The following is a 22,116-nucleotide window of genomic DNA, read 5'->3' on the forward strand; positions in this document are numbered from 1 at the left end:
ATTTCATGATTGAGAGATAAATAATAGCTACTGTAGATCAGGAGACAAAGAGTTAAAGAAACTATATTTTCATATCTCTCATGTAAAAAAGTCCACAAGGATAAACTGCTCTAGTTTTTCATATCATTGTTTTTCCAGTTTTCCAGTACAAGCACTTTACATGGCACACGGACTTGGACCAATACAAATTTTGAAAACTGAACCTATTGGATGTAATTTATTTCTTTAAGAGAGTTGAGACCCTTTTACCCTTTTACCTTGTCCTATATAGTTGCCATTTAGGAGAGGCAGGGTTTCTTATGACAGCAGTGATTTGCAACATTGGAGTTCTTAGTTTAACATTGATGTTCAGCTGTCTTGTACAGTGTGGTGGAGTAGTAGCCATTGGATAGGGTGGTTGGTTGTGTAATGTGTTTGATGAATTTTAACTGAAGGATGCTTTTTCTTTAACAGAAAATTTGGTTTTCATTATTTAGAGATAAATAATAGCTACAGTAGGTCAGAGGATGACGAGAGAGAAAAATAAAAAGTGATAAATATGATAAATAAGTGAAATCTAGTCAAAAGTACAAATATTATAATGTCTGCAAATAAGTTAATTCATCTTAAGTAATTTTAACCAGTGAAAGTTTCACGCATTTTTGTTTCAAGCATTATTTTTGAAAAAAAAAAAGCAATTATCTGATTATGTGCATTATTTCTTGAAATAAATACATTTCAGAAACAATTTTTTTTCTTTTTTTCCATTTCAGGACTAATGGACCATTAGCACTCTTGGAAGACTAACATTTCAAGTGTAATTTCTTAAATAAACAGATGTTGTAAATATTTTTGGAGATTTTGTAGTATTTCATAACAACAGCAACTATGTGTGCCATTAGGGTTCATAAATTAACTGTTGTTTGGCTGTTTCTGTGCTGTGCCTGGAGCTGCTGGCTGAGGTGGTTAGTGGTCTAAGTGTTTGATGGATGTTAGAACATTCTGCTGAACAGAGAATTCACAGATGTTAATGTTTTTTTCCTTCATCTGTACACTTACCCTTTCAGAAATACACAACACTGTTTTTCCGTATCTAGTTTAACGCTGTTGTTCAGCTGGTTCTGCAGTCTATGTGGAGTGGTGGCTGTTGGATTGGGTGGTTGGGGGTGTAAGTGTCTCCCTCTGGAGGGGGACGGTGTAAAGGTGCTGCCGCTGGGGGCCTGGAGGCCTCCTGTCACTCCACACTGGGCCTGTCTGAGTTATCTCAGCCCGCTGCTTATCTTGATGAAGACAAACGAGCTCATTCAAGGCTCTAATGTCGCAATCTCATTTAGAACCCCGCCATTTAAACGAGTCTTGCATTAGTTTCGAGAACTATTTGGCAAAGCGCAGAAAATCCATACATCATTAGAAGTGATTCATTTCTGCGGAAATGTATGTCCATGAGCCAACTGAGAAGATTTTACTGAGGGGCTTAATACTTCCTCCTATTCAATAGATGGTAAGGTTATGCAGATCTTTCATTATAAATCTTCTCCAAGAGCATAGGGTAATGATCGGTGAATGATACTTATCAGACACCGTAAGTGCTATGTTCAATAAATGTATTACGTGGGGCAAAAATATTACGATTCAAATCCTGATGGATGTTTTATCGCCACTTAACCTTGGACCGAATCCAAGATGGCTGAATTGGGTGGGGACATGGAACATCCTGCAGGCGGGGAGAGTGATTGTTTTCTCAATGAAATATGTATTCACTTGAAGCTTAATTCGGTAACTCCATATGAACAGCTTTGCCTAAGTGCACTGTGACACACTCTGAAGGATTTAATGATTCAACACTTTCTGAGATGATGCACGGACATTGTTAGGGTGTGTACGCTGGCCTTCAGGCTGACTTTGCCACTGTCCACCACCCAGTCATTGCCTTAGAGTTGGGTTAATAAAGTTTCTGTCGCTTACATTCTCTTTAGGCATCTTGCTTTCAGCTTTTCGGAGAAATGTCTGGGGATGTTTTTCCACACAAATCTGCAGATTGATTTAAACAGCAGATAATTTAACTCCAGGTGTGAGACTTTCTCAGGGTTTATAAAGAGAATGGCATTTTAATTTAGCAGGTTATCTGTCTAAAGGGCAAAAAAAAAGTTTGAAATGAAATTAAATGTCTCATTTTTAGACCGTTAGTTTTTTATGTTAGTTGTGCTCCAATATGTCCAGCTGATGCCCAAACTGTATGTAACTTTATTTTGAACAAAGTATCTATTCCAAGGTTTTAAAGGTGTCAGATCATATCAAATCAGGTTTATTGTCACATCAGATTTACACAGTTGCGAGGGTGAGTGAAAAGGTGCTTAACCCCTTTGTAGAATTTTAATACATATATATATACACACACACACACACACACACACACACACACATATACACACACTCTATGTTTCTAAGCTTGTAACATACATTGTGATATATCATGAATGAAATTGTATGAAGTAGTTGAACATGTCATGTTAGGCCTTCAGTTCAGTGAAGTTCTCGTGAAGTTTGAGCCAATGGTAGTGCTCGCTTGGCTGTGTCTGGTTAGATACCACAGGGGAACATCCTGACAGTTTTCCTTGGGTGTTTCAAGAATTGAACCCTTTTATTTCCTTATAAATGCAAAAATGAAATAAGAACATTACTACAACACTTGCGAGTTTAAATGCAGCAGGCGTGATGGTTCTACTAAATAAAAATGAGCAACACATTACACATATGTACTTCTTATTTTACAGAAATCGTTAGGACTTCTCTGATGACCTAGAAGGCCCTGAGGGTTCTGCAATAACGTTGTGTAGTGTTGAGTCTCCACCAGCTATTTTATTGCATAGGTTGCTCTTTGAAATGTTTCTACAAAATAGACTTTTTAGTCAATTATTACAAAATTGTTTTTTTGTTGTTTATTTGTGTGCCTGCACATAAAAGAATATAACCAAGAGTTACATTTAATAAAGCCTATTAAGAGGCAACACAATGTAAGTGGACTTGCAGTGTTGACAAGCCCATAAATGTTGCAATGCAACTCATTAAAACCAAAAGCAATATGATTTACAGGGAATAGTTTATTGTCAAACAACATTCTTCTGTATATATCATCAAATCACCAAAGGACTGAATGAAAACACACGTCCTTTGGCTATAATTGCATTAAAGCACCTCTGAGTTACACTTTGGGCCCCAACTCTATTGAAATGATCTCCTGAAAGGAATTTTTATTGATTTATCATGTTTTCATTACCAAAAAGGCATGTGAGCAACACTTTTATACCCTTCTAATTTTGAAATATCTGTGTGAATGTGGTGCGTTATGCTTGCATAGGGCTCGTGAAATTAATATATATCATTTCAGGGACCTTTCAGGAAGGAAGGGTCAAAGACACTATTGCAAAACTCTAGCCAAAGGAATTAAACAATGGCAGTAAAGCCCTCAGCTGCTCATACACTGCAGTGTGTTATAGAGCTGTAACATGCTGAGATTGCACTGACACTCCTACATCTGTTATCTCAGCTTGGAAATGGTTAAATTGCAGTCATAATGTGCATTTTTTTGTGGTGTGTTATACACTACTGCTCAAAAGTTTGAAATCACCGTTCAAAAGTTTGAATAACATAAAAACAATGTGGTTGCAGATACATGTATAAAATTAATCTCGTGCAACGTCACTGGTTTCAGTTACTTAGTAGGAGGAAGCTGTAAATAAAAATGATTTTTTTTAATGTGTTTAGAATGACGAGCAACATTGTGGATAATTCTAAGATGTCTGAGAAGGCTGTATAGAATTGAGAACTGAGTTATAATAAAATAATAATATCCAGAATTCATCATATTTCAAAAGTGACCATCAAATCTTATTTACGTTTACAATATTTATTGTTTATTATTTTTTATGTTTTTCATCTAAACGTCTACAATACCTGTGTATTAGTGAATAGTTTATATTACTTAATTCCACAGTGTTATTATTGTATATATAAAATGTTAATATGGCAGGTCATTCCACATTTTTAACAGTAGTGCATGTGTGCATTATTTTATCTGGCTCTCTATAAACTCTCCACAAATATATAAAATAGAAATATGAAAGATGATTAAAATGTGGTTCAGCTAGGCCATAAACATTTATGTTATCAGAAAAACACTAATATTAAACTGGCGACCTGTCCAGGGTGTATCCTGCCTACCGCCCGATGACCCTGTCAGAGAAGCGGCTTGGAAAATGGATGGATGGATGGATGGATGGATGGATGGACTAATATTAAAATAAATAAGATACAAATGATATTATACAATAAATTGTGGTTTTATGTGTGTCACTTAACCATTTCCAAACCCCTCCTTGAGGTGGTCCAGTATTATTTGTAGGTATTCAATATCTGGTTTATCTAATCAGTATTTTATTGTGTTAAATCAAGCTGGTGATGGAAATGAACACATTTATGTACAGCTAGGGGCATCCTTGAGAAATCTGCAGCCACATTATGTTCTTCAAATTCTCTCAAAAATTATAAGTGACTTTTTAAAAAAGTTACTCATTACTTTTTCCTATATTTATGTTTATTTTATTTTTTGTAATGATATGTGCTGTTGATACTGGCAAAAACACAATCATTGCCAAGATAAATGGTTTTAAACACTGTGCTTAAATGCCCAAGACTTTCCACAGTACTCTGTATATTGTAATATATTTTGTTTACATTTTGGAATATATTGACAGCATAATGCAACATAATCTAATTCCCTGTGGTCAGATCCTCACTGTGTGTCCACTGTGTTTTCAGTCTGTTCTTTCTTTCTCTCGCTTTTCTAGTCTCCTTCCCTCAGTCTCTCTCACCATAATGAAAGTATCTCCTTTTGTCAGGCATTGTGACTAAAGTGGTCCACTGGCAGGAGGCTGATGAGAAACTCAACTATGACTACAGTTGGGGAATTTTCTAAGGGGGGTTCTGATAGATTGTAATGAACATTTGGGTTTACTCCTTTTTCTTACTAAGTGCTTTATCTCTATCACTTCCTTGATTCCACTCATGGTCATTTCAGCTTCAAGGGTGTGCGTTGACAAAAAAAGATTGCTAAATATCCCCCACCCTCATTCACAAAAGATCTCTAATGTTGCAAAATGCCACTTTAGGCCTGTCACGCTTTTAAGGAGGAAGTGTGCTATTGCTTTGCAACAGTGTGTGTTTAGAGTGTAAAAATCCCCTTGTTATCTAAATGTGACAGCTTAGGTCAACATGATGTGCTTGGATCTTTGACCATTTCAGAAAACCACACCATATCTAAGGAAAAGTGTGTGTCATAGAGCAAAAGTCCACATTTTTCAAAAAAATTCAAAAAATTTTCAGCATGATCATTAAGATTATTAATAAACATCAAATAATCATCAAATCATTAAGATGTTACTCAAGTCATTCTAGAGAAATGTAGTCAGAATTGCTCAGGAACAGAAGGAACCGGACATCTGAGACATTGTTTATGATAGTTTTGAGATAAGATTATGACTGAAAATGATTAAATACAGAGGTACATGCAGTACCTTAAATTAAGATAACTTAATTACTTAATTTTTAGACCTCTATTTTACCATTATTAACATTACACATAAAAACTCAGAAGATAGGTTCACTGGTCATTTTTCATAGTAAATAAAATTACTATATTTGTGTTATGAACTCCCACTGGCTGTCCGAACAGCAGAGTCTCTTGCTGTCTTCAAACGCAGACTGAAGACTCATCTCTTTACACAGCACTTAAATGAGCACTGAATTATAAGCTGCACTTATTTTTATTGTACTTCACTGTGTATTGTAGTTTATTGTATTGTATTGTTTGTTATTGTATTGCATTGAATGGCACAGAGTTCCGTGTTCAACTCTTTCTTTTTCTCTTGGTGTCTGCAGTGACATCTTGTTTCTAGCCGTATCTGAGCTCAGGACTGTCTTTTTCTCTAAGCTATTGGTAACTAGCAAAGATACTTTCTCTAGATAGACAAAGCACTTCTTGTAAGTCGCTCTGGATAAGAGCGTCTGCTAAATGCTGTAAATGTAAATGTAAAAATGTTGTAGACCTTGCAACTCCTGGTTCCTACCAGCACCACTGTAAAGAAATCTGAGTCTGAGTTTGTTTACAAGGAACTTTTTCACATCAAACCACTCAGAATGACTTTGTTTACATCTCGACTTGAATTATGAAGAAATTTTGAAAAATCTGTGGAATTCCAATAGTTGGTTTAACTGGACACATTCCTTTTTACTATTGATTATAAAATAAAACACTGAAGCAGTTTTCAAAATGAAAATGTTTTAATGAAGGAAAACAAAACTATACTCATTTTTATATTTTACCTTCTATGTTCAGTACATAATTGTTTAAGAATGAAAATAAATGGACACCAATGAGTAATCATTTGTGTAAAATGCATTTCTCATATTAACATGATTTTTTTTTTCTGAGGTAAACCATTTCTGTTTACATTGGTCAACACATCGACATACAGAGTTATATAATACGCCATAAAAACAAAACAGCAAAAACACAGAACAATTAAACAATTACATTTTTAGAATTAATATTTAATAAAAGATCACATCCATCTTTTTCTTTTTTTCTGAGACAGATAACTTCAGTGGTCTTAGTACAAACTGAAACACAGCTGACGAGTTTTACACAGTGAAACTATAGTGAATTAAAGTTATGTATGAGGTTTGAAAGTGACACCTCCCCCCTCCCCCTTCCCCCTCCCCTCTCGAAGCCAAAAGGCCACCTTTTGCACCACATGGAACATGCCTCTGGCTGCGTGGTGCCAGAGGGAGATGCTGGTCGGTTAGTGGATGCAGGGCGTGGAGTGGTCTATACAGTGAGCCTCCCTCACCCTCTCCGAGTGCTTTAGTATGGTTAATGGAGCCGGTGAAAGGAGGCCACTACTGGGAGTTAATGTGGACATAAAGACTGCTAGTGGACGCTGAACACTGGTGTTATGGAAGTGGCGGGCTAGTGGTGCCGCTGGATGGAGATGGCTGGTGGTGTTAGCTTTAGTGGAGAATATGGTGCGGGACCACTAGAGACAGCCACAGGAGAATGACCAGTGTTAACGCCAGAGGAAGTCTTTCTTCTGTTGGGAGAACGTTTGTACACTTTACAAGTTCAGCATTGGCATCTTCACTGTGATGGTCTTCACCTCTGTGTACTCCCTCAAGCCATACTCGCCCCTGTAAAACAGAAAATACCGGTCAATATGGTGTCTCACCAGTTTAGATGGATAGATAGATTTGATACTTGGCAGATGCTCTTATGCAGGGGGACTGTAGGTGAACACAGCATTGCCTAAGGACTCTTTGATATAGAATGGGAGAAACTGAACCTCAGTCTGCCATGTGGTGTTATCCTTTAAACCAGTGGTCACCAACTCTCCTCTTGGAGATCTACCTTCTTGTTGGTGTCACCACCAACCCTAATCTAACACAACTCCTCATCTAGTCAAGCACTTCTGACAGCAATGATTAGATGGATCTGATGAGGTTGCCCACCGCTCCGGGCAAGTGTGCTCACTGCCCCCTAGTGTGTGTGTGCTCACTAGTGTATATGTGGTGTTTCACTTCACGGATGGGTTAAACGCGGAGGTGAAATTTCCCCGTTGTGGGACTAATAAGGGTCTCTTAATCTTAATCTTAATTAGGGCTGGAGCAGAAGTCTGCAGGAAGGTAAATAAAAAGCAGCAGGACTGTTGACCACTGCTTCAAACTATACACTATAGGGTTCAGACTTACACAAACAGCCTAAAAGCTACAAATCACATAAATACTCTGTATTAAGTTAAACTATAAACACTGTCAGCATTTTTTACGAAATGCTCATCAAGGAGTGAACAAAATGTCAGTATTTACCGTTATCATGATAAATTACAATTGTTTATGCTTTTCTGAGCACGTTGTGGATATTGTCAATATTTAAAGAGCATTGAACAACTGTAGGTTTCACTACAAAGACAGCTAAAGCAGGCCTGTTAAAATGGATTTCGTGCATTAAGTGAAACACTGAACAAAAATCTTTTTATTAGTAATATCAATATTATTGTATTTTTAAATGCGGCACAACTGGTGCTTTTTGTCTGTTCCTACTTATCATACCTCTGAAAAATAAAATATTGTGTATTGTGGGTGATGGTTTTGCCATACCACCCACCCATTTGCACTTCCTCAGATTTTAACAATACTTCTCAGCTTAACTAGTTTATGTGGTTCAAAATACTCCACATGCAAAGACACAGGGAGGGTGTATATACTTTGCATTTAATTATAGTGGACAACAATGGCAATGTGAATTTTATGTAGAATTCTGCATGTTCTAAACTTTGCTGTGAGAGATGTTTGGAAGAAAGGAACTATTGCTACTGACTGATGGAGTGGCCAAACTTTAGTACTGAATCTCTAAAGAAAGACTGCAGAAAGATGTGCAAATCTGTTCCATACATGATGCCTGAACATCTGTATAGGAATGTAGAACATTAGACGTCAATAACGTCAAACCCTTTGTTATTGAATTTAAAGAGCAAAGTCGGGCACGTTAGAGTAGGGAAAACACTAAAATGTGCACTTACAGTTCACGGCCGTTGCCTGACATTTTGAATCCTCCAAAAGGACACTGGCAGCTCAGGGCATTAAAGCAGTTAATCCTGAAAATGATAAAAAAGCAAACACTCCAGTTTAGTGCATTTCATCCTCCACTCATCTGGCAAATCTTCAGTTACGCATATAGATTTTCTGAGATCTTAGACCATTCAGCATTTTCTAAACATTTGTTTACTTATTAGAAAGTCTTTCCATGATAATGTTTAATCATTTCAAATGAGAAATGACAACAAACGAGACAGTCAGGATCTGGCTGTGCCTTCGTTTTTTGAAAATGTGTTTGTGTTGGAGCACCAAAACTGCAAAATGACACTTGGAATCTTATCTAAGCAGCATAAGAACTCATTGTTTTGATTTTATGCCTGTTGTAGTACAAATGATATGGCTGATACGAATGCTCTGTAAATATAACATACCAAACAGTGCCAGCTTGCACAGCTGTGGAGATGGCCATGGCTTTGCTTATGTCGTTGGTGAAGACGGCGGCAGTCAGGCCGTATTCTGTGTTGTTGGCTCTCTCAATGACTTCCTCAATTGTCTTAAACTTCATAATCTGCTGAACCGGCCCGAAGATCTACCACAGAGGGAGAACAGTCACATCAGCAAATGAGCTTCTGACACACAGCTGGAACTGCTGATTACAAGGATGGATTGTGTGTGTTCGGTAATGAGGAACAGTCAGAAAGACCAAAAACATGTTTGGTTTTCTTTAGTGTTGCTATCCCAATCCCAGACGCAAAACATGACAGCTTTCCATTTCCACAGACTCAACAACCACAGCGAGACACCAAACGGCTGATTTTCCAGATGCACATGCAACTGAACACTCCGTTTAGGGAAAAGCAGCGTTAGACGCTGAGAGCCAGTAGGAAGTCTCTGCGGTTCACTTGGGCAGCCTTACCTCCTCTTTGGCGATGCGCATATGGTCCTGCACATTGGAGAAGACTGTGGGCTGGATGTAGTAGCCTTTGGAGAAGGGAGCTTTCCCTCCACACTCCAGCTTTGCTCCCTCTTTGATCCCACTCTCAATGAACTCCAACACACGCCTTTGCTGCTCCAGACTGATCTGAGAGAGGAGAGGGAGGGAAGAAACGATGAGAGATGTTTTACAGTGCAGACACAGATATGCTCTTAATAATAAAGGTTCTTAAAAACGGTTCTTGGTTTGGACGTACAGTTCTAGGAGAAAAAAAACTGGTAATTGGTATTTGTTTGGTGTTGTGGAGGTTCTCTAAACTTTACCATACTTGTGTATCCCATGCACAAAAAAGGAACAAATCATTAAAAGGATGTTAAGTGAATTAAAATGTATGAGACTGCTCCAAAGAGTTCTCTTCAGCACCTTATTTTAAGAGTGTAGGCCAACACTAACTAAATTGTGTCCCTGTTCTTTCGAACTTCAGGCCCTTAACACTAAAGTAGTATGCTTGTAAGACCCTATTGGTGTTTATATATTTCTTGAATTCAAGCCTAAAGCAATGATGCCTAAATAGAATTCAAATCAATACAAGCTAGCACCAGCATATAGAATATACTTCTATAAATTTCAGAATCAAATTTCTGTACCTGAGGTCCTTGTTCAGTGGTAGGATCAAAGGGGCTGCCCACTATCCTCCGCTTTGCTCTCTCCACACTCCTGCGCACAAACTCCTCGTAGATGGGCTCTTCCACAAAGATACGAGAACCTGCCGTGCAGCACTGGCCACTGTTGAAGAAAACGCCCTGATGGGCCTGCTCTACTGCCAGATCCACTGAGAGAAAGAAAGAAAGAAAGAGAGAGAGAAAGAAAAATGAAGTATTCAAAGGGAGTTTGTAAATGGCGAACATATTTTTCAAGCCATGTTTTTCCTGGTAAAGTGCTGTAATTTAAACAATTATGAATGAGATCTGTGATTTAAATCCAATATGAATCTGCAATGTCCATAGTTTTCACAAAGCTTCTGTAATGTGCTGAACCCAGAGCTCCTGTGGTAACAGCAGTCTTATTTGAATGGACTTCAGATGGTAATGTAATACCAATACTAATAGACAAAAGTTCCTTTATTTTTAGTGACCTGAAGACTAAATGCTAGCCCCTTAAGTTACATTCCACTTGGAAGCTGCCACAGTTCCTTTATCTTCAAATTTAAAACAAGGACTACTGTAATCTACAGTATTTGTGGTGATGGTCTAATTAGAAGAAGGAAAATAAAATATCCTGAAAGTATACTTTTTACAAAGCAATGCCATTTCTGTCTTGTTGGGCATCCAGTTGAACTAATCAATTTTAGAGCCTAATGTTGTTTTATCTGACATTACCTGGAAGTTAGTTATTGATGTTTGAACCCACTCAGTTTTAATCTCAACACTGACGTTAATGCCCAGGCTATGACGTTTTGATCCGGGCTGTCTGAGGTAGTTCGGAAAATTTACACATGCAGTATTTAAATTTACTTTATGCAGTATGAATCAGCTAGTCGAGTCAGGTTTACAAATTACATTACCAAACCTCCTCTGGTAAAACTAATCCTGTTCAAACAGGGTTTAAGATTATAAAACATTTGGAATTCCATCAAGAATTTTCCATCCAATAAAACAAACATCAGAACTGAAGCAATACAATGAATAAATCCCAGTTACGACCTCACATTACTCACGACTACTTTTATGTTTTCACAAGAGTTACCATCAGTCCATATAAGTTCATAGCTGCACATAAAACACTCTTATTAACACTGTGCTATAATGGACTGTCCTCCAAGCTGATGGTGCATGTTACGTGATATCTGATGCCTAAGGAGGAGCTGCTCGGCTGGCATGCGAGGGGTTAATGGAACAGGGAGATTTATGGCTGTGTTGGGATGCGTCCGGCCAGGGCAGAGTCCATTCTACTGATTTACGGGCTGGAGGCAGCCCCACTCACGCCTGCTGAAAGCATTTAAAAGCCCCAGCCGACACCTTGATTTGGTGAGCCACTTAGAGCCACCGGTGTGTGTTCACAAAGAGTCAAGAGCTGGATCTGGGATCAGATTCTTCGAGGATTTATGGCCTGTTTACACAATCCTTATCACAACAAACTGATCCAGGAACAGCCTATCTGTTCTAGAATTCTTCAGTCACGGGCCACCATTCACTTAGCAAAGTTCAGCATGTTCAGAAACCTGAGACGTTTAAAGAACTCTCTTCTTATTTTTGAGGATCTTTTTTTTAACCTACTCAGATATGTAGGGTATTAAGCCCTTAAACTCTAAGGGGCCTGATCTTCAGTTTGTTACTCTCATAATTACATAACGAACATGTTCGTTTTTACAGTAATTGTCGAATAATCCATAGTACTGAATAATTAAGATGAATTACTGAATAATAAGCCTAGATTCAACAGGTTAAGCTGTCATCTTGTCCTGGACACGTCCAGAGACTTCAATAGTACAGTTGTGTGAATGAGCCCAGAAGACCCTAGTCTTTGATGTTATCAACAAGTGGCAAACAAAGCTGTTGGGGGGGAGGGTGGCACCTGTGCACATACTGTCATAGCAGGACACCAGGAGGGCGCCCATAAAACAGTGTCTGTATACTTACAATCAGCGTCTGCAAAAATGATGTTGGGATTCTTGCCCCCAAGCTCCAGCATGACTCTCTTCAGATTGCTCTTTCCAGCTGCTTCTTGGATCAGCTTGCCGACCTGTGGGGGGAGCAGAGAGCCGCTTTAGTCCGGGACCTCCGTCGTGGAACCCCCCTAAATCTCCACATCAGTGGGACGCTGTCATTAATAAATCCTGCAGCCCAAACAACCCCTCCGCTTCAGGCCCGCTGAAACAGGAGAGCGGCCTCAGCTCACAGCCGAAATATCTATCACCGGCCCCGGAGGCTGGGAAAAGGAAGGAACGCTGTGTTTCCAACGCAGAGGGGTATCTGCTGTTTAATCGAGAACAGGAAACACTGACCGCAAATTTGCGTAGGACGAGCTGCACTATTTGAAATGAAGAGCCTTAGAAAGGCAGAGGTATGAAAAAAAGACCTGTGTAGTCTTTGGCTAGGCTAATACTATAACCCTTAAACACACACCTCTAGTTGCTAGCAGCCAGTCACCTCATTTTCTACAGTGAATTTGTCTTATTATCAAAATATAACAAAATATGTATTACTGTAATATTTTATCAGTAACATGTTCTGAGCAGTAACACAACCAAAGCATTTTCAAGACCAATTTGTGTGAGATATAAATGCCAAGTTGCTAATGACCTGAGGCATGTACAAAATTTGAGGCATTTAATGACTCAGTGAAAGTATATAAAATCTTCTGTCTAAACTGAGGTATTTATTGGTCAACTTTTTCGAGCTGTCATCACCAGAAGCGTTTAATACCAGACTACTGTTTCATTATTTCGTATCATTTATAGGAAATAGCCTGACATACTTCACATCAGATTGGAATTTCCCAACTCTCCCCAGAGACTCCGCATTATGGATGGCCAGGAGAATGCGTGATAATCTTACGCTCTATTCCTGGCCTTTATTGAGGTTCCTGTAGATGCTGGGCCAGCTGTAGGCCTGCTGCTACATTGCCTCACTGTTCATCCTGAGCTTTCCCAACACTGTGTGAGAGCTGCTCTCCAAACGCTAGGCAACCCTCTTCCGCAAGCACCACTCCTGACCATAAACAAACATTTGGACATTTTCCACCCTTGTCCACTCAACACTACATGCCGAGACTGAATATTTTCTCTTTCTGTTTTCCATCAGATAGAACGGAGAGAAGCAGAAAAGGGAGACGTGTGAGGCGGGTGATGGAAAGAGGGATGGTGTTTATATCAGTCTTCAGTAACGAACATGGCCTAATTCCAGAATACACACTATGAATTGTGGAGCTGAAGTCAGGCTGTGGCTTTTCAAGTGCTCTGACTGACATGAGGTTTCTGTTGATGGCTAAGACCACTCCGAATCCTGTTTCTGGAGGAGCCCTGCCTTGCATATTTCAGTGTTGTCCCTCCTCTAACATACCTAATCCAACAAATCAGCTCATTAACCCTTAGAAGTCTCTGTTACTGCTGACAAACAAAAGCATGTTAACCTCTGTTACATAACATTTGACATAACTAGTGTTTATCAAGCCTGGTCCTGGAGGCCCACTGCCGTTTTTTGTTTTTTCCCTGCTCCCAACACGCCTGATCCAACTAATCAGCTCTTTTACAGCCTGTTGTAGGGTTAGAGTGGGTGTGTTAAAGCAGGAAAAGCACTAAAATATGCAGGACACTGGGCCTCCAGGACCAGGCTTGAGAAGCACTGGACATAACCATGCCCTGTACATGTTGTGGCAGATCTCATATGCTGTCATAAGGTGTCTGATTGATTATGTTCAGTAATATAACTGAGCAAATATAAATAGTCATGTTATTATTACTGTTAAATGTCTTGATGTCCATGATGTTATGGTGGATCTCAAGCATACCAGAAAAAATTTGCATGTGACAAGCTGTCATGAAATCAAACATTATGGGATCATAATGGGATATTTTTTCTCTGTCTCAACTGAGTCAAGCAAGAAACTCATGTCCCATTGTGTCATTTGTGTAAGCAGATATGTTTTTAATTTGTAACAATTGTTTCATGTACAGTCATCCATCCATCCACTTTCTAATCTGCTTCTCCGTCAGGGTCGCGTGTTTCATGTACAGTCACCCTTTATATTTCTTAAAAGTTTTTGTCATTCGCCTTTGTCTTTTTTTTTTTTGCATTTAAATAGCACTGTTATACCTCCCAAGTTCTAAGCGTTAACAGGCCTAGATTCATGTTGTGGAGGACACTTAACATGGAGCCCTTTGTTCAGCAACTTATGTTCATGAGTGTGTGAGTGTGTTGGTGACCACACTAGTGGGCATGTCCACTTTCGCCCAACCTAAAACCATCAGATCAACCACTCCTCCCAGGAGACACTTCTTCAGCCCCCAGTCAGCCTACACAAACACACACACGCACACCCCTACACACGTGGATGAGGTGAGTCAGAGTCTGTGCATGTACACACTCTCTCAGCACGAGCTCTCTTTGCCCATAATCAGGTCCAGATCAGCGGAGAAACCCCATACACATCAGAGAGAGACTAAAAAAGAGGGAGACAGGCACTAAAAGATAGAGAGGGACAGAGAGATATAAAGATGAGTAAGACTAAAAGAGAAAGGCAAGATAGAGTCAAAAAGAGAGAGCGATTACACGAAAGACAAAGGACTAAACAAGAGGGGGAAGGAGAGACACTTGAAAATAGTAAGTGAAGGAGAGCCTAAAAGGGATTGTAAGCAAGGCAGTCTAAAGATCTATAAGAGACTATAAGAGACCCAGGTGGAGACACAAAGAAAGAGTAAAAGAAGAGAGATGACAATACAACAATAAATAAATGTGAACAGAAAGAAATTAACTCAAGTTTTCACGTATACAGCATAATTTTATGCTCCCTCAGTTCAATTTTTGCCAACCTTTGCAGTTATTATGAACTCACTAACTAGTCTGTAGAGTCTCTGACGTTGGCATGGCAGCAACCAAGCTGACAGATTGTCCAAGCAAGTAGAACATTTTGACAAACATCATACGGATTAGTTTGCCTCTGCTTTTTTATGGATGGTGTTAGCATCTCCATTAGCAGCTCAAAACTGGATTACAGACATCAGAGTTATGTGTGGAAGCGCTCAGACATGTTCAGTTCTAAATGAAGTGATGAAGCTCCCCACGCTAGTAACTTTTACAAAATGGAATGTACGCTCAGTGTCATCCGTTGCCTATTTTGTGAGGAGAATATCTTTGTGCACTTAGAAGATAATCTGATTTTTATATAAACTGATTTTTTGACTGTTTTTGACGTAATGTAAACAAGGCAGCAAAATCTTCCTCAATAAATATGTAGTGTAACAGCAATTGTATGAAATCTCTCAGGGCTGCTGTCTTGAACATTATTTAAATGTCCAAGTCATGTAGTGTAAAAGTGTTAGATATGTAGTGTTGGACTAAATGCCAATGCCAGTGGTGTTTCACTACTGAAAAGTATTACTCAGTCTAGGCTCAGGCTTAATCTAGGTCTTGGAAACTATGAATGTTAGTTCTTATTACAGTGATGCTTTGGTGACATTGAAGCTAAATATGGTGATGCCAGTAAAGCTTGCTGAATCACAAGACTATGAGAGAGAGAGGGAGAGAGGGAGAGAGGGAGAGAGAGAGGAGGGTTCTTCAGAGGAAGTGCTGGGTGGCCTCTTCCAGCAGGATGAAGTGGGTGGTGGAGCACTGAGGGCTTCCACTGACAGGCAGTGAACGGTGGTGATTAGGAGTGCTGTTTGAGTGATGGCATATTTACACACTGATTACTGGCCTCTACAAACTTACGTCACTTGTGTCACCCTCCGCATGCTTGTCGGAAGGATGACATTTTGATTTGAGAAAACGAAGTGGTCATTGGGTTCAAGACCCGATAAGTGGGAAATATTCTGACTGTAATTTCCCACAGAAAGCTAAACTTTCACAGCATTTCCAAACACACTCAACCCACAGAGATATGTTCTGTGAATTCTTGGCCTGTTCACTTTGGCCACGGCATCTATTGGTGCAGGAAATATTGTGCGTCTACGTTCAGCATCTGATTCCTGTTTTTGGCTTTGTAGAACTTCTGAGTTACGCACAAACTGTGTAACTGCTCCATGCGTACTTAACAATAAGAATAAACACTTTTTCAAGGCAAGCCAAAGGGACCATAAACTTTAGCTCTTTTCTAAACACCATCAAATCTGACTCAATTTATAACAAATACATGTGAAATATATTTAGGAGCAAATCAAAACACACACTAAGAAAAGTAGATTTATGAAATGCTGTAATTGAGTAAAAGAACATAAAGGACGCTTAGAAAGCATGCAGTGCATGTTCTGAGCTAGAAATGATCTCTGTTTACAAGGAGATGTCGGAGCTGACATTATGTTGTCATTTGGCAAGATTTACTAGATCAAAGGAAGTCCATTCCTATGTTTTTTTCCCTGACTTTCCATGCCTAACATGGCGAACTCTTAGGAAGAACTGGTTTTATATTTACTACCTTTCTCTTCCAGTTTTTTCTTTTTTCCTCCACTGCTGACAGTCTAGGTACTTTCAGATTATGTAACAGCGATATATATATATAATATATATAATATAATATAATACCGCCTTTAATCAAGAGAGTCGTGTTTCAGAGGGACGTAAAGTGTTGTGTCAATAGTTTTTCCCACAGCAGCCAAAAGTATTAACATTAGTACCCTAAAATGGGTTTGAACAACACTCTCTAGCATAAAATACTGTAAAATTACCTATGTATTTACAAAAAGCTAGCAAGTTACAACTCTTCTTGTTTTATGTAATATGTACTTATTTATATAATAATAAAATAATTGTTTAGTATGTTATTAGCACCCTTACTACCAACGGCTAGGTTATTGTTCATAATAGACACATTCAGGAGATTATTAGTGGGGTTTCCAGGCGCTTTGGTGATGCATGTGTCTGTAGAAGGTAGGCGAAATGTCCACATGTCTTCAGAACTGCATCAAGGGGTAACCAAGAAGGATGAAGCTGGTGAGCAAGCTCTGTTCCCCAGGGCAAGGCTGAGCCTTGCCTCCCTCACACTGGTATTTAAGAATGGCCATATGAAATGCATATGATTAACATACATACTACTGTACATGCTAACCAGGAGGGCACTATAGTGTGAGGGCCAAACGGAATAGCTCACGCCCCACCTAGGGCCTATTTGTGCATGTGCTTACTGATTCCCATTCACTGCAAAGTGGAAAGACTGAGGAATGCTGCCTGAATATCAGCTCTTAATGATTATGCTAATGATTTTGACCTCACTTAAGGGTCAATGTGTATACTTGGTATAATGTGTATACTAGTGTATACTTGGCAGCACTATCTCACTCTGCTACTATACACTATGATTTTCCCTGTACCTTAGTATGGTTCTGGAGTCTGCTTTCCAATTCCGGTGGTTTTATTCTATAAATGATTTCTGAAAAGGCTATTTGTATGTGTGTGCATCTGATTGCCAGACTGTTTTGCATTGTGTGAGGTCTGTGTGGATGTATTTCCCATAGAAACCTCCTCAATTTCCATTCAAACTCAAGCACACAAACCACCAACGCCGGGCTCGCCTAGAGCAGGGCCTCATCCCCTGTCCGTCACTATGTCCCACCAGTGGAAAGGAGGATTGGGACGGTGTGATTCTGATAGGAAAATTACCTCCGTGGATCCAGTGAAAGCCACTTTGTCTATGCCCATGTGAGAGGCGATACTGGCTCCTGCGGTTGGCCCGAAGCCTGGCAAAATATTGACCACTCCTGGTGGAAACCCGGCCTGTGTAAACACAACGAGAGGAAACAATCTTCAGAAGAGAAAGAGAACGAGAGAGAAAGTGGCCCGAGCCAAGAACACCACAGGCCGTGGAGGGGGAATCCGGACCCATCCCAGTCTCCCTCCAGGCCCGGGGAAAGAGAGGATGGACAGAACATCAAAAGGAAGAAGAGAGGGCAAGGGTTACGGTCCCACAGAAAGGGAGAGGCGGAGAAATAACAACAGGAGAAGAGAAGTGAGGAAGACAGTGTTTTCTTGTGGGATGCACATCTTTTGGCCATGGTTGAAAAAGGTCCCAACTGTTGCCCAATGCTATTTAGGGCATTAGGCGAACTGTGTATGTATCTCAATACTGTAGGTCCAGCTAATTGTAATGTAAAAGCCAGTGCTTTGCACAGGGACGGCAAAGTGATGAAAGTGGGGTAATTTAAGCTAAGTACAATATAAATACCAGTGTAGGACATCAGTCAAGTTGTTAGATGAGCAACACCTCATTTAACTTGCTTACTCATTCACTCACGTTTAGCAGGCAGAAAATTGTTAGCAGTCAGATAGTTTCCCTGCTTCATAAGAGCAGTGCTTTGTGCATCTATGACACTATGTATCCTTAGTTGTTTGGAAAACTGCTCAAATGATTACTAATATTATTATTTTAAGTTTAGTATTCCAGTATTTGAAGGTCCGAGGCTCACTGGGGTTCACTACATTAACCAATGCGTTAGTTTACCCTTAGTGTAGCTTACATTAGCGAGCTAACAGGCATTCACAGTTGGATATATTGTGATTTAATATATATTTTGTGTTTAGTAAAGAACTGATGTACTTATTTTTTAAAAATGGTGAAAAAAATTAAAAATAAATAAAATATAAGAATAATAATAAAACAGCACAGTACTTATTTGGCTACAATTGGATACCTAGATAATTGATTTTTCTAGTTGGAAGCTGAGTTCTGAAAAGTGAACCTTTTAAAAAAAACATCTAAATGTAATACTTCATTAGAAATAAACTCTAATAAAAGTAACATTTTAATGATTTATACTCAAAAAATAGCACAAAGAGAATAGTAGTAATTTGTTACTTTCTACCTCTGTGTTTGAGTGTGGATACACGTCGTCAGTGTGTTTCACTGTGGCACTGTTTTGGCCATTGTAACATTTCTTTTGATTTAGGCTCTCATTGCTGATATGTCACACTGTGTTGGACTTCTTTGATCAGAACTTTGTGTGGTCACTGGCTTTGCTGTGTTATTGTGGATATGTTGTAGCGTCATAGCGTTGGACCTCTTTGATCAAGAGCCGTGCTATTGTGAGTGTATTCTGGCATGCGTAGGCTGTACCTCTTTGATCAGTGCACCCATGTACAGGCAGGTGAGGGGGGTCTGCTCGGCTGGCTTCAGGACCACCGTGTTTCCACAGCAGAGTGCTGGTCCCAGCTTCCACGCCATCATCATCAGAGGGAAGTTCCACTGTGCATACACACACATGAACACTTGTTTTTATACCTTGTCAGAATAAAGGGTCAAACACGTGTCTCTATATGTAATAACTATATATATATATATATATATATATACATATATATATATATATTACACACTCACCGGCCACTTTATTAGGTATTAGTCTGCGTACACATATACATAGATACATACACAGTTCGCCTAATGTCCTAAATGGCATTGCACAACAGTTGGGATCTTTTTCAACCATGGCCATGTTGTTATTTATATATATATATATATATATATATATATATGTGTGTGTGTGTGTGTGTGTGTGTGTGTGTGTATGTATGTATATATATCCCGTATATATATATATATATATATATATATATATATATATATATATATATATGTGTGTGTGTGTGTGTGTGTGTGTGTGTGTGTGTGTGTGTGTGTGTGTGTGTATATATATATATATATATATATATATATATATGACCAAAACCTCCTATCTCCATTTTTGACATTTTCAGTTTTTGACATGACATATAATCACCTACTGTCCTGTATATTGTGCGTAGACAACCAAAAATAAATTTGAAAGTATTTTTTTCCTTCTCCTGTAAGGTTACCATTTTGGAGATTTTGGTCCAACAGCAGATTAGTCCTGTTTTTCTGTTTTTTTCTATAAAGTCAGGACATTTTGTGTCCTTGAAATGTATTAAAAATAAACATTGACACACACATAGGACAGGAACTCCGTTTGGGCCAACTGTCAAATATGTTCATTATCTTTGTAGCCATGACTGTCACTCTCTCACTCAAAACTTCAGACTCCTACTCACACAAGCCTTAAACCAGCAATCGCTGAGTCACTCTGAGCTTTCACCCACTCATCTACTGTAAAATGCCAGTCAGTCTCTGAATCTGTAAGCTGGAAATGTTCATTAATTCCTCTTTACTGAAGCAGGATTAAGATAAATGCCACATGACTGACATTCTTCCTCTTAAGAAGATGCTTTAAGGGCTAATTTTAGTATTTCAGAGACAGCTTCTGTTTATGCAAGACACATCTTTTACTCTTTCCCTCCCTAAACACCACTTGTAGTTGTCATTTCATCTCTTTTTCGTTCTCAGTCACTTTTGGTTTCACTCTTTCTCCCCTATTTCTCTCTCCTTCCTCCCCCTCCCACTCTGAACCACTCTGTGTCCTGCTTATCAGTCCTCCTGACAAATAAACGTCAGAGACTTCCAGTAACCTGCTTAAAGTCTTTCAACAAAAGCTGTCCTTCCCCCGTCCCACGCCAGCCAAGTCACTAACCCACTCTTCTTCAGAACATCGGCCCAGAAAGGGGACAGTCTCTTTTCTCTAGGCCTGACCATTGCCTATAAGACTATGTTTACCTCAGCGGTTCCCACTCTGATCCTGGAGTACTCCATGTACGTCAACTCATAAAGGGCTTATTTACCTTATAAAGTGCAGGCTTATCATCCAGTTATTAATCTTAAGACTTATTATTCAGTAACTATTATGAATTACTTAGTGATTGGTCTAACCAATATGTAAGGCATGTAATAAGGCAAGTCAGGACCTGTCAGTGGGTCTTTAGAGTTTAAGAGATTAATCAGTTTATGAGCAGGGAAGACTCTAAATTATATACCAATGGGGAACTCCAGGACCACCACCAGCAGCCGCTGACCTACAGAGCCCATCATAAGCTGGTACTCACCGGGATAATCTGTCCACACACTCCAATGGGCTCGTGTCTGGTGAATGATAAATACCCTCCATCTGCGAGAAAGAAGGAAACAAGGCATCTTAAAAATGGCCCATCTGACACAGGTCACAGAGCTTTAACCCCTCTAACCTCAGGCTTATTTTTCAGTTATTAACAAAGATGCTAGTTACATTTACTCAGTTACATGCAGAAGTAAAATCTCAAAGGAACTGTACTTTCCTGAGTATTTTCAAATTATATTTTTACTGATACTTAATATTTACCTTTTATCCACTACTAACTCCTTATTTTGTGTGTTTAATTTCATTCTGTTGTGGTGGTGTCAGCGTCTGGACTATATAGTTCTATATAGAACCTTTTTGAAAATGTTTCTATATAACACCAAAAAGGGTTTGTCTCTTGTTACACGCTTGGCATCATAACAATAGAAGCACTGAACCATATACAACACATTCTCTGTCAATCTGAAGAACCATTTCACCATGCTAAGAACCATTTCAGCATGAAATGGTTCTATATAGAACCATTCCTTTTACTAAAGGACCCTTGAAGAACCATCTGTTTTAAGAGCAAATGATATATTATTCAGTAACTGATGTAAAAGCGAAGACTACAGCCTCTTTAAGAAGCGACTGAATAATATATTTATTTTAACTTCAGTGTTTTAAAGAAAACTGCAGACAAAAATATTTGAATCAACTTCACATTTGTCATCAACTGACACTCAACTACTGCACATATGCCCACATTTGCCATAGTTTAATCATTTTGAAAAGTATCCATTAGTTCATTTAAAATCTCACACCACTGCGAATTAGGAACAATTATGAATTATGTAAACTATATAGAGACGCATCCATCAGTTGAACTATGCCTTTTATTTTGTGCAGTAGCATTGATGGAATATATGTTGATGGAAACATGTATGACTTACAACGCAAAGCT

General features: G+C 39.0%; 1 protein-coding gene across 1 annotated transcript in view; it reads right to left on the reverse strand.

Annotated features, from left to right (window-relative positions):
* Nucleotides 1-6,373: 6,373 nt before the first annotated feature.
* The window catches only part of aldh1a2 (aldehyde dehydrogenase 1 family, member A2), a 44,393-nt gene continuing 28,650 nt past the window's right edge, over nt 6,374-22,116 (reverse strand). The window contains exons 5-13 of the mRNA XM_017711647.2: nt 21,163-21,224; nt 19,325-19,453; nt 17,875-17,988; nt 12,202-12,304; nt 10,210-10,394; nt 9,545-9,709; nt 9,060-9,217; nt 8,613-8,687; nt 6,374-7,224 (exon numbers count right to left, since the gene is read on the reverse strand). Coding sequence (XP_017567136.1) covers nt 7,152-7,224; nt 8,613-8,687; nt 9,060-9,217; nt 9,545-9,709; nt 10,210-10,394; nt 12,202-12,304; nt 17,875-17,988; nt 19,325-19,453; nt 21,163-21,224 — 1,064 coding nt within the window. The 3' untranslated portion in view covers nt 6,374-7,151. The remainder of the gene's footprint in view (nt 7,225-8,612; nt 8,688-9,059; nt 9,218-9,544; nt 9,710-10,209; nt 10,395-12,201; nt 12,305-17,874; nt 17,989-19,324; nt 19,454-21,162; nt 21,225-22,116) is intronic.

The sequence above is a fragment of the Pygocentrus nattereri genome, chromosome 25, assembly GCF_015220715.1.
Source record: "Pygocentrus nattereri isolate fPygNat1 chromosome 25, fPygNat1.pri, whole genome shotgun sequence".
Lineage (NCBI taxonomy): Eukaryota > Metazoa > Chordata > Actinopteri > Characiformes > Serrasalmidae > Pygocentrus > Pygocentrus nattereri.